Here is a 16,012-nt window from a genome sequence, read left to right as displayed (position 1 = left end):
CGTACACAAGCCCCTCTAAAAATAAGCCTCTCAAAAAGGGCGTTTGAAAAATATAAGCCCCAGGGCTTATTTTCGGAATTTTACGGTATTATATTCCACTCGCGCTTGTTGGGTATGAGATGATTATAGCCAACTTGACGCTACGCGCCTCATTGGCTACTACCATCTCATATCCAACACACACTCATGGAGTAAATTATTGTTAATTATCACTGTAATTTTTATCTTGCAGGTCTACTCATGATTCTCGACATTCCTCAAGAGCGCAGTTTGCTGTCCATTCATAAACATTTTGGTGATGATACCTGCCATTTTCCATTGTTCAATTTCATTCAGCCACTGCCTGTAGACTGGATGCATGTTGTTTATCTGATAATGTTCCTAGGAGTTTGTGGAATTTTTCTTGGATTCATGTTTCGCCTGAGCTGCTTTTCATTCATGATAACATACTGGTATATTTTTCTGTTGGAGAAGTGTCGATGGAATAACCATTCTTATCTCTACGGACTGACATCTTTTATGCTTCTTCTGAGTGATGCCAATCGTTACTGGTAAATGAGATACTTATTCCCTATCTCCATTATCACAATTTTAGCAAAAAAAACGATTCACAAGAAAGTCAAGAAAATTTCGTCACACACCAGAATAATCACTATGATGCCCCTATTTAAAAGTCAAGTTCGGATGGGGGTTGGGGGGGGGGGGGAACAGGAGTTTCCCTCGTTACCATGAGAACTACCCCCAGGTAGTCTTGGTTAAAGCCTTGAGTTTTATTACTATTAGACTTCAAGCACTGACCCTTTTATTCAGATCAGTGCGCCACACAACCAGCTGATTTATGATTTCTAAAAGATAAGCCATAAAAAATGAAGATTCTTACATGCTGTAATAATGAGTAATAAGGTTTATTTTCGTTTCATTCCAAGGTCTCTAGATGGACTTTTCAATCCAGAAATAAAGAATGCTCATGTACCAAAATGGAACTATGTTTTGCTGCGTTTTCAGGTATTTTTTTTGGTATATTCTACAGATACAAATACCTCTTAGCAAACAAGTTGAAGCTCTGTGTTGTTAGTTAAAAAATATTTGTATATAAAATAGTCGGTTGCTACCCACAGGCTTTTTTCTCTTGAATGTTTGGGATTTCTGGGCTGTTAAATCAAAAGTAAAGCGAATTCCCGCAGCAAGTTACCGAGATCTTCATTATATCACTGGGCAGTGGTCATCTGCTGCAAAGAATGTAAGTGGGCTTTGTGACATAGACCGGACCACTAACGGACCACCACAACTGTACTAACTGTTTGATTAGCAAGTTAATTAATGATAAATTATTTGCTGGTGGAAAAATAGTGAATGTGAAAAGTCTTAAATCTTTTTTAACAAGTTTCATTTTCCCTGATGACTTTCGGGCCGTTGTCATTATTCAAGGGTTTATTTTTTCTGCGCGTTCCACCGTCGCGCGTGTCTCGCTTTCCTCGGTCGCCTCGAGCTTGCCTTCACTCGTCTGAAAAATGCGAAATAATAATACCTGTATTGCAACCTATCTCTTCCCCGCAAAAGTGTCGCTTGCTTGTCTTAAAGAAAAAAAATCCATTTTACTCTGAGGAAAATCAGAGACTGAACTTGTCCTTATGCTTTGCGCCCAGTTCGTCTTTTGAAATTGTTCCTTTTTTTTTCCTATCTCAGATTTTCCTTGTATATTTCTATGCTGGCATTAAGAAGATCGATATGGACTGGATGGCAGGCTATTCCATGACTGGCCTTTCTCGCGAATGGGTCTTTGATCCCTTTCGTTTGTTTCTTTCTGACGAAAAAATTGACTTGTTTCTAGTTCATATTGGCGGATTAGCATTCGATCTCTCAGAGGGTTTTCTTCTTGCTTTCGACAAGACCCGTCCTATTGGAATATTTTTTGGTGCTATGTTTCATGGTATGAATTCACAGATTTTTGAGATTGGTATGTTTCCATACGCCATGATGGCTACCATGCCTCTGTTTTGCGCTTACAACTGGCCAAAGAAGGTTTTATCCTGTCTACCTAACTTCATGGCTAGGATTCTACCATCGCTGGATGATCCCCAAACTAGTACACACTGTGTATATCCAGTATCCACCGTGAGTGAAGATAAACAGCAGCTTGATAGAGAGAAAACAGCAGAGAAAAATCAAACCCCTGGAACAAAACACAAAGCTCTTGTGTTAATTGTACTAACTTACATAGGAATACAGCTCTTCCTTCCATATTCACACTTCATAACTAAGGTAATTTTCTCCTTTATTTCAGTCATAGCATCTTAAGTTTACTCTGATAACACTAGTATATTTCTATAGACTGTTTCTCCATCAAAAGTAACCCTAAGGTCCCGTTCATATGTAGAAAACTTTTCCCGAGTAGAAGGATTTCGTTGTGTAAATGACGCCCCTCCACGTGAAATCTAATGCTAACATTATGCAGGATGTTTGTGACATGAACCCAGCTTAGTAATTTTTGCTTCCACGAGTCTCCCGTAGCTTAGTGATAGAGCATTAGGACTAGTAACCAGGCCCCAGTTGTTCGAAAGGTGGATAACGTTATCCACTGAATAAATCTCTAACCAGTGAATAACACAATTGGTTTTCCTAATACTTATCCACTGGAATTAACAATTATTCCTCGAGCCCGAATGGCCTCTGAGTCAATAGGCCTCATGGGCTATTGACTCAGAGGACACGAGGACGAGAGGAATAATTGTTTTAGTAAAATCCAACTAGTTGGTCAAAAATATCGACACAAAACAACTATAGCTAGCAAAACGCGATTCAGCCACCATTGTTCTGGTTTTTAAAGCCGGCGCTTTTCGCTACTAGTGAGCTATAACATATAGCTTAGTAGTAGCTCCACCAATCAGAAGGCAGCATTGATAATAGACCATTAGGTGGATTTTACTAAAAGGATTTATCCGGTAGATGGCGCTATCCATGACCTTTTGTCCCCTGTTGTTCAAACGTTAGGTTCAACTCCTATCGGACGAACTTGAATTTCGTCTTTTCCGAGTCATGTGAGGTGAAACTGATATTAAAAGCATAATTGTCAATCAGCTTATTATCTTTTCTGTTGTAGGGATATAATTCGTGGACTCAAGGTCTGTATGGCTACTCCTGGGACATGATGGTGCATTCATGGAGTACTCAGCATGTTAGGGTTAAAGTAGTGGACCAGGTGTCAGGAGAGGTCACTTTTATAAGGCCCGAGGTACGTCAATTAAGTTACATGATCCACGTTTCAGTATCGTCTAACACTTGCTCAACAAATGTTAGCCGATTAGTAGGCTTTTCAATGACCAAACGTTACATTCAACATTTTGTTTCCTGAACAATTGTTGGTCATTAGTAGTTAAACAGCGTTGCAACGTGTCATTGCGGGCGACAAGAGGAGCCCGCAATCCTAATCTCTAGGTTGTGATTACGCATGGGTCGCATGTATGTGGCCAGCATTCGTTTGGACTTCTAATAAGAATGTTTGGAATGCACAGAACGCGCTTTGATCAAGCGCGTTTGCACCTTCACTCACTCGTTATCTGATCGCGCGTGTTATGACCATCTTTCATGTGAAACCTACGCAAAGCACAGCGCCGGAGCAAAGCGTTTTGGCTTTCGATCATTGTTACCCGCACTCCGTCATCTTTGGTTATTACTTAATTTATATTTAACATCAGCATTCTGGTTTTTAAAGTTCACATGAAAAGTCACACAAGCTAAGTAAACAACAAAATGGAACAAAATGGCATAATAAAGAAATGCATACTGTTGTCCACTCAACACATGACGGGGTACACAGCCCTATGGCAAGTTATGCGCACAAATAACACATAGCTTCAATTAAAACCACACTACCATAGTGTAGGACAAGAGTTATGGCATAGCATTGCTTTTGTATTAGAAAGTGTGCCCCAAAAAAATCGAAACTTAAATTAGAGCGTAATGCCAGCTCTCTGGGACTTGGAATAGGCACAACCGACTGAGGTGGTCGACACTCAACTGAGATGGAGGACTGTATCAGCAGCCTCTAAAAAGGGGACAACCCATTTGGCGGATTTCAATCAAGAGCTCTGGTAAAGTTTCGATTCTTTGTGCAATTTTTACAATTAAATCCATTTGCTTATTATTTGTTTTAAGGCGTGGCTAAGAGAAGGAAGGATGAAACGCTGGAACTGTCATCCAGACATGATCAAACAGTATGTAAACTGTATGACTGAAAAGCTTAAAGCCTTCAAAGAACTCAATATCACTGAGCCAGCGATCTACCTGGAGGTGTGGCGATCAATGAACAAACGTTTTAAACAGCGTATGGTCGATCCCACCGTAGACATCGTGAAGGCTCCATGGTCGCCATGGAAACACACCCCTTGGATGCTGCCATTACTTACAGAGCTTTCACCATGGCGCGAAAAGTTGACTCAGATAAAAAAGGAGCTGAAAGAGAAGTCAAATTTTAGCGACATAACGTTTGTTTCTGATTTTCCTGGACTTTTCTTGGAAAATTTTGTGCCTGAAGACCTTAACACGTCGTTGACTTTGTTACATGGTAGGAGTTTAATGCTTTTTGGGAAATGATATGTTTGGCTACTACCACAAAGTTTAGCAATGTTGTTCGAAGGGGGCAGAGTAAAAATAATTGTTGTTGCTGGAAATATTTCAATGTGGTAACTGTTCATCACTAGGACTGATGACTAAAATGTGTGCAATTCTACAACTAGTTTCGGCGTCATTAAATCCTTCAATTGATACAATAGCTTGATGAATGTTTTCGATGAACAACTGAAAACTGCTCTGTTTCTCCAAATGAAGTCAGGTTGTGTGTCGAAGGAAAAGTAATGCGATGTCGTGCGAAAACAATTGACCAATCGCGGAGCTAAAATGTTGAGCAATACTCTTTGGTAACTTTCCCCCAAAAAAGAAGTTATAGCGGAGTTGGGGCTCTAAGAAAATTTGGTTATCTATCCATCCGAGAAATTTTGGTAGTCACATGACCGTCCGTCCGTTACGAGCAAAATGGCCTCCCGTGGTTTGCTGCCGTAACAAACAAAGAAATTTCACAAATAATCAAACAAGCTGTTCTCGAAATACACGAAGAATGTGACGAAATTCGGTTTAGAAGTCTTAACAGGTAAAGCTTTGTCTGTTTGAGTGGAATTTATCGATGAAACCGGTAAAAAGTTTGTTGTTTACAAATGCAAATTATGTCTTGCGATACTTTATTTAGCTGACATGTTCACAAATAAGCTTAAAACTAGATTTAATAGTTTTTGCATAGAATGGTTTTAAATACAAAAGGAATTCACAACTCCTTTTGAAGAAATTTCCTCGCAAAAGCTAAACAAATGCCTTCAAAAGTTTTATTTGTCGGCAAGAAAATGCGCGTTGGCAACAGTAAATGAGTTAAAAATCATCAGCCTCGTACCCAGGCCTGTTCGCGCCATCCGAGTGACCAGAGGAGGCTTGGAATTTAGGCGAATTTTCCCGACAAGCTTGACAGGTGACGTCACATCCGAAATCGCCGAGGACGACTGGGAACGTGGCTGAAAAATCATCATTTTTGTGCTCAATTGTCTCACTGTTTTAGTATATACTAAAACAATTATTCACCTCAGTGTCGGTGGATTGTGGTGGATATTTACGTCGCTGCTTCGCGGCTTGGTAAAATAGGGAGTTTACGCAACGACGACGGCGACAGCAACGAGAACGGCTAAAAAGCAATATTTTTAGACAAGCAAAACAACACCTTTGCACGTACATTTCTCTGCCGTCGTTGCACGACTACAACGTGGAACTGCCTAATTTCACGTTTTGTCGAGGACGGGAACAAAAGACAACAACTTTCTTTTTCTTTACCTGAACTTTGATGCAGTCCTTTAGAGTTCATCTCCAAAAAATTTGCCAACATTTGACGAACTGAACGAGATGGAATAAGCGCGATTAAGTTTGAGGCAGCGCAAATTCACTTTTTAAATGACGTTTTCCTAGCCGTCGTCGTTGCGTAAACTCGCTATTATCCATCACAAGCCACCTCCACTTCGGCGAATAATTGTTTAATATTAATCTATTTTCAACTTTCTCGCTCTTCTGAGGTTAAACATCACGGTGATCGCTGCTGATGAAGCGCGTTTATTCATTTTCTTAGGGCAAGTTAAGGTGGAGTTTAACAATACAAACCACACTGTAAACGTTGGTGAGGAAATCACTGTGCCATCAAATGACACTCACTTGGTATACACTGTGTCTGATACGCCATCATGTTGGATGTACATTTACATGGATGTGAACGCGTGGAACAACGAGACCATTAGAAACTGGACTCTTTACCCAGGTATGCTAAATGTGTTTATTCAGTTGAAGTAGTCATGAGAGGGACGATACTGAGAAAGCATGGTTCTATGCAGTAGATAATGGAGACCTTCAGATTCTAAGACGAGGACGACTACGACAAAGAGAGTTTCGAAGGTGGCTTACTACTGTTTTCAGATGAAAAATATCGACATTTTAAAACTGAACCATTTTAAGGAACTGATGGCCTCTACTGAGCTGTTAGTCTCTGCAAATGATGTGAAATATCATTTTTCCTTCTAAAAAAATTATTGCGTTGTTTAACGCGAAATATAGTGACCGAGCACCCAGAAAGGAGACTAGAAACGAGATCTTGAAAACCTAGCCGTACGACCCCATCTTAAAATTTCAGGATTTTTTTAGCAGGTAGATGCAATTGTTTGTAGAGAAAAAAAAAATAATCATAATAATAATCATAACTATAACAAAATTGTCAAATCTGATTGGCTCTCAACTGCCCTGATTTCAGCCTTAATTGTACAGTTTAATAGGACAGTACGCGTCATGCCTGGACAGTACCCGCCATCACGCGCGCGCTTAAATGGCTTTTTTTTTTCACTGCTAGCAAAATAAAATTTCGAATTTCTTGTGTTTTGGTTTAAAAAATAGCCTATTGTATCACAAATTTTGCTAAAGTTATGATTAATTGGTAACAGAACTTCGTGTCGTCCAATTCAGTCTGTAATCATACTCGTGATTAAACAAATCGGACTCCCGCTACGCGGTCGTCCGATTTTGTTAATCACTCGTATGATTACAGACCGAATTGGACTCCACTCAGTCCTGTTACCATTACTAATAATAAAACAGAAAAATCTGTTGGTTGTCTGTGTTTTCTTTCAGTTTCGCTCGTTTCTAATAAGTTAACTTTCAAAGTATACTAAATTATAAAAAACTAGATCCAACCAGTTCAATCTTGTCTGAGCTTTGAACCAAGGTAATCTTGTTCCCAGATGTCTTGTTGGCGTAGCCAAAGAGAGGTCTGGGTACGAGATTAGCACCGAGTCGCCCATAACATCAGCTGAGAGGGATTTGAGATCTCCAAACATATCAGTAGAAGTTTCCCGTATGAACATCTTCCTTTTTGAATAATTATTTGTCTTATTTAATCCAAAGAAACAAATCCGCAGAGACAGGAACAGAAATTGTTAAAGGAAAACACAACCCGTTTGGAGTTACTTAAAGCGTTTCCGGCCGAAAAATACTTCATATTCAGACAAAGTTTTGTGAACACATACTACGCTCTGACCCATTTGACTCTCGGGATTGAAGAACCGATGGAGGACGAAGAGGATGATTCCACTGCCGCAGAGACTGGGGACGAAGCAGATAAGAAAACAGATGATGGAAACACCTTATCTAGTGCTGACGACACAGGTCACGTGGCTGATGAAACACGTGACAAAGCCACTGGCCAGGAAAGCGATCATCACAAACAAGAACTTTGAAAAGATTTCTAATCATGCACTTAGTCGAATAACTAACATAGTTTAGAGTCCTATTTCAAGTGTTGTTTTTATTTAAAGGAGCTGTGTCACGAGATTTATCACAATTCAAATTTGTGGGAACCTCCACCAAACTAAGTGAAACATTAAAATAACAGCTCAAAAGTAACATCTCAAGTTCCATAGCGAATAAAGACGCATGATTGGGTTTGTCAACAAAAAAAAAGTAGATCACCGTGACAGGGCCCCTTTAAATAAGCGCACTTTATAACTTAACTGCACTGATTCCAGTTGACCCTTGTATTCTGTTTGCGAGTACCATAGAAACCAGTCTTCCTTGTTGACATGATCGCGCATTACACAAAAGTGGCCTGCTTCTTAGGGCGCTTTCCAAAAGTTAGAACTGGCCGGCTGGACCATGGCCGGACCAGATATTTTGGCAATGAATTAGCCTTTTTTCCAATAGTTTTTGCTGAAAAAACCAATAATAATACTACTACTAATAATAATAATCGAATCGATGGTTCAGTTTTGTTTGCATCAAATACGGAACCCTATGCTAACAGTTTTTCAGCAATTGGGCATCTATATGCGCGTGAGTCCAATCTGCAATCTTGGACAAAATAGATAGAAATCAAGGATGGGAAAATGGCGCGTTTTGGCTTTTACGCGGATTCATCGTTGATTTGGGGGGATGGGGGTTTGGTGTTCGATTTTATTCTGTCCAAGATTGTGGGTACTAGTAAACAATCTTTTCCCCATAAAGAATAACTGTTACAAAGTGGAGTGTAAATACCCTTGGATAACAATCCATCATTATATGTATGCTCTGTAAAACGGTTTAAAACCATCCAACTTGTGATATCAGAAGAAAGTAGGCCGGCGATCATATTTAGGCGTGACAAGACGCAGCTTGACACCACTGAAGACCATTCTTATCGCTCTGTGCAATATAATCACTGCATAGCATGTTTGTAATGCAATCTGCGCTCCACTAACTTAAACCGTACTTTACCGAGGGCAAAATCAATTTGAATTAAACGTCCAGTGAAACGCTTTTGGTAGGAAACTCGATCGTTTTAACAAGTCTAGTTTGGTGACAGAACCTTTTCTCGATGTCCAATACGTGTGGTACCCACAAATTGTAGTTTGACCATTTTACACGTGCTTCATACACAGTCTTCTTGAGTGAATGTGAGGTTGGGGTAAATTTTGCTTAAATACAAACCTTACTGGTTTTGATATCGAAATCATGCGCAATGAATTACTCTATCCTTCATAATGATACTTAATAATGCGAACTATTTAAATTCAAATACTGGTCACACACTCGAAATGATAGTGCAATACTTTTAGCTTGAGAGCATGTGCAACGAGAGCTAACAGGAAAGAACACGTAATACCTTGCACAGAAAACCTTCCCACAATCTCTGCAATGGTGACGCCTCTCAATTAAGGTAGTAAATTTAATTCCACAGCCTGAACACTGGTCTGCAAAATAAAATTTCGAATTTCTTGTGTTTTGGTTTAAAAAATAGCCTATTGTATCACAAATTTTGCTAAAGTTATGATTAATTGGTAACAGAACTTCGTGTCGTTCAATTCAGTCTGTAATCATACTCGTGATTAAACAAATCGGACTCCCGCTACGCAGTCGTCCGATTTTGTTAATCACTCGTATGATTACAGACCGAATTGGACTCCACTCAGTCCTGTTACCATTACTAATAATAAAACAGAAAAATCTGTTGGTTGTCTGTGTTTTCTTTCAGTTTCGCTCGTTTCTACTAAGTTAACTTTCAAAGTATACTAAATTATAGCGGAGCTCTGGCGCGCGAAGCGCGCCTGCGGAGCACCATGGGTAAGTAAATCTACCCATCCCAGAAAATTTGGTAATCACGTGACCGTACACCGCCCTCAGCCCGCCCGTCCGTCCGCACCACAGGGAAACCAGTGTTTAATCCTCACAAATTCTAGCCAGTTTGGGAGCACAGGAAGACTGATATTGCACACATATATTGCACATCAGTGCTGTGATCAATTGACAGCTGTCAAAACAGAGTATCCGCTGACCAGTATCACCTGACCGTATCGTGGGCTCAGGTGTCGACCCATGGAGGTCGAATATCTTTTTGAAGTTATCCGCTGACAAGTTACTAGTTTTCAAATGATCGCAGGCTCAAGTTTATTTTTTTTTAATTCATATGAAATATGTTGTGTTTTGTACGTGCCGCACAATTAAAATGTTGATTTCAAACTGACCTCGGAAGCTAAAATTCAGCCAGTTTTTACAGGCAGGGAAGACATGCCAGTTGCTTTTGACTTTTCTCACCAAGGTCACGCGTTGGTCACGCTCTACGTCCAATTGTTATGCTCTGATTGGTCAAAATTTGACAGGTGAGTTCATGCGGAAAATTTATGCAGCATCTTGAAACTTGTTTACTTTGCTGAAGTTGACAGAGTTTTCTGTCAACTTGTGATGTTTTTAACTGTCTTTTTCCACTGAATGTACAAAATGAAATTCAGCTGCTATCAAGAGTCTTCTGTTATTAATGGCTAGTTTGTTTACTGGGGTTTTGGTTGAAAAATACGTCGCTTGTCAAAGTCGGAAATCCGATTTCGGATGGCATCGTTTTCGTTTCACCTTGCTTGATGCGTAAGAGGGTTGAAAAGTCTGAAGCGATTCTGGCCTTACTTGATAGTTTTCAGTGCATCTCGAATGGTAAGCCTGAGAAATTATTGTATTTGACGTTTGTTTTTTAAATCTAATTTAATGAAGTCGAGCGTAGTTTATGCGGCTATTTAGTTTATGCACGTTTTTAATTGTAAGATTTGAGACAATGATCTGACCGAGTATTAGGTTTGATTATAAGCTTATAGAACTTTAAAAAGCCTTTAGACATTTTCTCACCGCAAATAGAAAGAAAACGTTCAAAAGAATATTTAGTTATAATTGTGGCTGTAAAAGAAAGCTTTGAGCGATTTTCTTGCCTCGAGTTCATCTTTGAAAAAGCAAACACCGGGCAGCCGGCTTACCGAATGAAAAACATAAACAAGGATTTTCAGAGACACTTTAATGCTTGTCTTCGTGAATGAAAATTGTTGTCTCTGTATATGTTTCACCGAATTATTTTCCTTTTATTGATCGTTAGTAGTCTCTTTTGCAATTTTTATCGCTGTGCCGTTTGTTTTCCGTCGCTCATGAACATCGCTTGCATGCTGGAGTACTCAAAATGCCGCACGTATCAAACGCTTTTGACGATTACACATCGTTATAAAACCATTAAATAAAAAATAAACATAATAAATTCTTTATTATGTTGAAGCGTATAACTCTTAAACAGTCGATTTTGGCACTTGTCAAAAGTGAGAACCGGCTAGCCGTATAGGTGATTTTGGTAATTTTTTTAACGGTTTCGCTAAAACCCACACGTGCTTCGATCGTCATGAATATTGAGTGAGTGCAATTTGTATTGCAAACTTGTGAAATACTGCATTCTGTTCGAGGTCTGTATGATAAAAACAGCGCCTCTTGTTACTGTTTCACCTCAGATGTGATGTATAAAAAGTATAAAAGGTTGGGTTACACGTCCCCAGACTTGTTGGCAAGATTTTGTAAAGTAAACTGGTCGAACGAATTCGGCCTGATTTGTTTTCCAAGAATTTGTTTTCCAGGCCTAATCTACTGTGATCAAGAGCCCGCGCTCTTAAATGTGATCGAAGATGATTGCTATTTTTTGGGTGTACATATAAGGCTATCAACTCGATGTAAGATTAAGTTCACTCTTAGCTTGGACTGTTGGCAAATTACTTTTCTCTAAAATCCCTTAACCTTTCCCTCAAAAGTCACATGAATGTGCTCTAAAGTTAACTGAATTGTGGAAAATAAGTTTATTGTTTGATTTAAATTATAAATTCGAGTTAATATATAGGAGCTTCGCTTTTAGCCGTGGCTAAATCTATATATTAAAAAACTAGATCCAACCAGTTCAATCTTGTCTGAGCTTTGAACCAAGGTAATCTTGTTCCCAGATGTCTTGTTGGCGTAGCCAAAGAGAGGTCTGGGTACGAGATTAGCACCGAGTCGCCCATAACATCAGCTGAGAGGGATTTGAGATCTCCAAACATATCAGTAGAAGTTTTCCGTATGAACATCTTCCTTTTTTGAATAATTATTTGTCTTATTTAATCCACAGAAACAATTCCGCAGAGACAGGAACAGAAATTGTTAAAGGAAAACACAACCCGTTTGGAGTTACTTAAAGCGTTTCCGGCCGAAAAATACTTCATATTCAGACAAAGTTTTGTGAACACATACTACGCTCTGACCCATTTGACTCTCGGGATTGAAGAACCGATGGAGGACGAAGAGGATGATTCCACCGCCGCAGAGACTGGGGACGAAGCAGATAAGAAAACAGATGATGGAAACACCTTATCTAGTGCTGACGACACAGGTCACGTGGCTGATGAAGCACGTGACAAAGCCACTGGCCAGGAAAGCGATCATCACAAACAAGAACTTTGAAAAGATTTCTAATCATGCACTTAGTCGAATAACTAACATAGTTTAGAGTCCTATTTCAAGTGTTGTTTTTATTTAAAGGAGCTGTGTCACGAGATTTATCACAATTCAAATTTGTGGGAACCTCCACCAAACTAAGTGAAACATTAAAATAACAGCTCAAAAGTAACATCTCAAGTTCCATAGCGAATAAAGACGCATGATTGGGTTTGTCAACAAAAAAAAAGTAGATCACCGTGACAGGGCCCCTTTAAATAAGCGCACTTTATAACTTAACTGCACTGATTCCAGTTGACCCTTGTATTCTGTTTGCGAGTACCATAGAAACCAGTCTTCCTTGTTGACATGATCGCGCATTACACAAAAGTGGCCTGCTTCTTAGGGCGCTTTCCAAAAGTTAGAACTGGCCGGCTGGACCATGGCCGGACCAGATATTTTGGCAATGAATTAGCCTTTTTTCCAATAGTTTTTGCTGAAAAAACCAATAATAATACTACTACTAATAATAATAATCGAATCGATGGTTCAGTTTTGTTTGCATCAAATACGGAACCCTATGTTAACAGTTTTTCAGCAATTGGGCATCTATATGCGCGTGAGTCCAATCTGCAATCTTGGACAAAATAGATAGAAATCAAGGATGGGAAAATGGCGCGTTTTGGCTTTTACGCGGATTCATCGTTGATTTGGGGGGATGGGGGTTTGGTGTTCGATTTTATTCTGTCCAAGATTGTGGGTACTAGTAAACAATCTTTTCCCCATAAAGAATAACTGTTACAAAGTGGAGTGTAAATACCCTTGGATAACAATCCATCATTATATGTATGCTCTGTAAAACGGTTTAAAACCATCCAACTTGTGATATCAGAAGAAAGTAGGCCGGCGATCATATTTAGGCGTGACAAGACGCAGCTTGACACCACTGAAGACCATTCTTATCGCTCTGTGCAATATAATCACTGCATAGCATGTTTGTAATGCAATCTGCGCTCCACTAACTTAAACCGTACTTTACCGAGGGCAAAATCAATTTGAATTAAACGTCCAGTGAAACGCTTTTGGTAGGAAACTCGATCGTTTTAACAAGTCTAGTTTGGTGACAGAACCTTTTCTCGATGTCCAATACGTGTGGTACCCACAAATTGTAGTTTGACCATTTTACACGTGCTTCATACACAGTCTTCTTGAGTGAATGTGAGGTTGGGGTAAATTTTGCTTAAATACAAACCTTACTGCTTTTGATATCGAAATCATGCGCAACAATTACTAGTTAGCATCGATGAGAACGTGGTAAACTGTGAACATTTGAAAATCAGGGAAGTTTTATCCAATCAAGGTCTACCTTGAATCTCATTTACCAGTTACTGTAAGACCATCTTTGTAAGCAGTGTTTAGGAAACTGTAACTGCTAATTAAAAGGTTAACTCATTTCTTGTCTAAGGCGAATTTGCCTCAGTCTGGTTTATTGTCCCTTCTTGAAAATAAGTTATTTACAGTCTTATCTTATCCCGTTAATAGATCTTTCATCGTGTATAGAATTTCGTTAAGCACAATATATTACTAGAAAGAGTACTCTTTTGGTAAACGCGAGAGGCGTGTTTTAAAAATGCTATATAGATAACATTGTCGGCACTGTATTGGTACCGTATTGGTGCCATATTTGCTGATGCACTAAGAAAATGTATTTGGACTTTGATTCCTTCAACGATTAAAATAATCACAGAATACCAAGAATTTTAAAAGTCTTAGAATTAATAACAGGCAGATAAAAAAGAAAATGAAATACCAAGGTCAAGTTTAGTTAACTTTCAGTTGATAGATGTTTTTGGGCGTTTTCTAGTCACGCGTCAAGGTCTAGCTACAAAATTTGACACAACTGGAAGAGGGAAGAGCGGCATTTGCAAATTTAACCCTTTAAACCCTAAGATCAAAATTTGAATTCTCATTTGTTGCCCCTTTTACAGTAGTAGTGGGGACAAGTTGATAAAATATCAAGCAAATTCATCTTGTGTGATCATGTCTGTAATTCTCATGACCACCCTGTTTTACAATGCATTGATATTACAAGGAGAAATTTGATGCTGATCACTCTAAGGGCTTAAAGGGTTAAGAAGTTGTCAGCTTAGACTAATACAGGAGGAAGGAGTATCGGATTTATTTTGTCTCATCGGATTTTGTTTTAAGTTGAGGATTTGTAATCTACAAGAACACACACCTAATTCAAGTCTAAAATCATACACTGAGATGAAACAGGCGCAAACTTGCAGTGTTACAGATTCCTTCTTCTAAGAAAAGCCCAAACTGAAGTCTGTCTACATCAACTGACTATGACATAACATATGGAACACGACATCCAGTCACCAAGAAATAAGTTGGAAAGAAGACAAGGCGTAGCGTTGCTTTTTCAAACTGACTTCGAGGTGGCTGGATATCGGATGAAACACTGTATCGAGTGTGTAACAAAGCTCAGATGAATCCTATTCTTGTTGAAATGCAAAGGTAAAGTTCGCAAAATTTTAGGATAATTAAGATAGATTTCCAAACCTCCATCCTTTGTTTTCTCTTCACAAATTATTCAAGAGGTTAAGAAATTAAGTGCTTACAGGAAGTAAACCACACTCGCTCTTACTCTCTCTCTCTGTCCACCACAACAATGCAGTGTGTTGACCAGATTTGTTCTAGTCTTTGACCAATGAAGATCGGCCGTTTTCTTCCTTTTCTCGTTCACAGCTGCAGCCTGTATGTTTACAACATTCCTCTTTCATTCATCCTCCTACGTTCTGGAGTTCCTCAACATCGTTTCGTTGTGTTGTGCTAGCTTTTCGCCTTTTTGGATGACTTCTTGAGTTTGTTGTAACATGACTGACACACGCGCACGGGGGCATGGATACCAAGACGGGCGATCTCAGCCTCGTAACAGCTACACCTAAAAAGGAGGCGATAAAACCCCAATAATTAGGAACAGGATAGAACCTACAAAATATTTAAGTGATCACATCACAGTAACAACTTGATCAAATACGGCTATTCACGTGCTTTTCAATACATGACAATACAAAAAAATCACATGACTGTATAATATTGTTCACCTGGAACAATGTAGTACATTGCTATCCGTAATAATGAATTACTCTATCCTTCATAATGATACTTAATAATGCGAACTATTTAAATTCAAATACTGGTCACACATTCGAAATGATAGTGCAATACTTTTAGCTTGAGAGCATGTGCAACAAGAGCTAACAGGAAAGAACACGTAATACCTTGCACAGAAAACCTTCCCACAATCTCTGCAATGGTGGCGCCTCTCAATTAAGGTAGTAAATTTAATTCCACAGCCTGAACACTGGTCTGCAAATTCATCTTTAACCCAGTGATCTGCCATCCGACCTAAAAGCCAACAAGCGTACAAAATTATTTTTTAAAAAACGTACTTCACAAGCCACAAACCGTAACTCATTCGTACCTGCAGCATCCGTCACAGACCAACTGTAGATTCGTCCTCGGAAATCACCAACCAGTAACTTACGATGATCCCTGGTAGAAAACAACAAAATTGACAGGCCCTTGATTATTCAATACTTATCTCAATCACGCAGTCATTCAGTCAGTTACCTGTAATTACAATTGATGTAGGTCTCTCAGTTAGACCAGTCAGTTAGTTGAGTAATAAGAT

General features: G+C 39.1%; 2 protein-coding genes across 3 annotated transcripts in view; one reads left to right on the top strand and one right to left on the bottom strand.

Moving 5' to 3' along the window:
• The first annotated feature begins 225 nt into the window (after positions 1 to 225).
• LOC140946376 (vitamin K-dependent gamma-carboxylase-like) lies at positions 226 to 12,809 on the top strand. Of its 2 annotated transcripts, none has more exons than XM_073395481.1 (7): positions 226 to 551; positions 927 to 1,005; positions 1,687 to 2,262; positions 3,101 to 3,232; positions 4,156 to 4,564; positions 6,161 to 6,346; positions 12,005 to 12,809. In XM_073395481.1, exons 1-7 carry the CDS (start codon positions 241 to 243, stop codon positions 12,334 to 12,336), a joined length of 2,025 nt encoding a protein of 674 aa, XP_073251582.1. In that variant the 5' UTR covers positions 226 to 240; the 3' UTR covers positions 12,337 to 12,809. The 2 variants fall into 2 exon arrangements, with proteins under 2 accessions (XP_073251582.1, XP_073251581.1); XM_073395480.1 differs by lacking the exon at positions 12,005 to 12,809 and adding an exon at positions 7,480 to 9,296.
• A 952-nt stretch (positions 12,810 to 13,761) lies between these two features.
• Positions 13,762 to 16,012, bottom strand: part of LOC140945185 (WD repeat and FYVE domain-containing protein 3-like) — a 57,367-nt gene continuing 55,116 nt past the window's right edge. The window contains exons 62-64 of the mRNA XM_073394238.1: positions 15,803 to 15,873; positions 15,600 to 15,726; positions 13,762 to 15,259 (exon numbers count right to left, since the gene is read on the bottom strand). Of these exons, the coding sequence (XP_073250339.1) occupies positions 15,148 to 15,259; positions 15,600 to 15,726; positions 15,803 to 15,873 (310 nt within the window). The 3' untranslated portion in view covers positions 13,762 to 15,147. The remainder of the gene's footprint in view (positions 15,260 to 15,599; positions 15,727 to 15,802; positions 15,874 to 16,012) is intronic.

The sequence above is a fragment of the Porites lutea genome, chromosome 8 (genome assembly GCF_958299795.1).
Source record: "Porites lutea chromosome 8, jaPorLute2.1, whole genome shotgun sequence".
Taxonomy (NCBI): Eukaryota; Metazoa; Cnidaria; class Anthozoa; order Scleractinia; family Poritidae; genus Porites; species Porites lutea.
Note: the sequence above shows the minus strand (reverse complement) of the source record. Positions and strands in the feature narration are given on the sequence as shown.

Bases quoted from the DNA above. Each gene is read 5' to 3' on its own strand.
- LOC140946376 (XM_073395481.1), top strand. From the start codon at position 241: ATGATTCTCGACATTCCTCAAGAGCGCAGTTTGCTGTCCATTCATAAA. The intron at 2,263-3,100 runs GTAATTTTCTCC...TTTCTGTTGTAG, and splicing joins ATTCACACTTCATAACTAAG to GGATATAATTCGTGGACTCA. The intron at 3,233-4,155 runs GTACGTCAATTA...ATTTGTTTTAAG, and splicing joins TCACTTTTATAAGGCCCGAG to GCGTGGCTAAGAGAAGGAAG.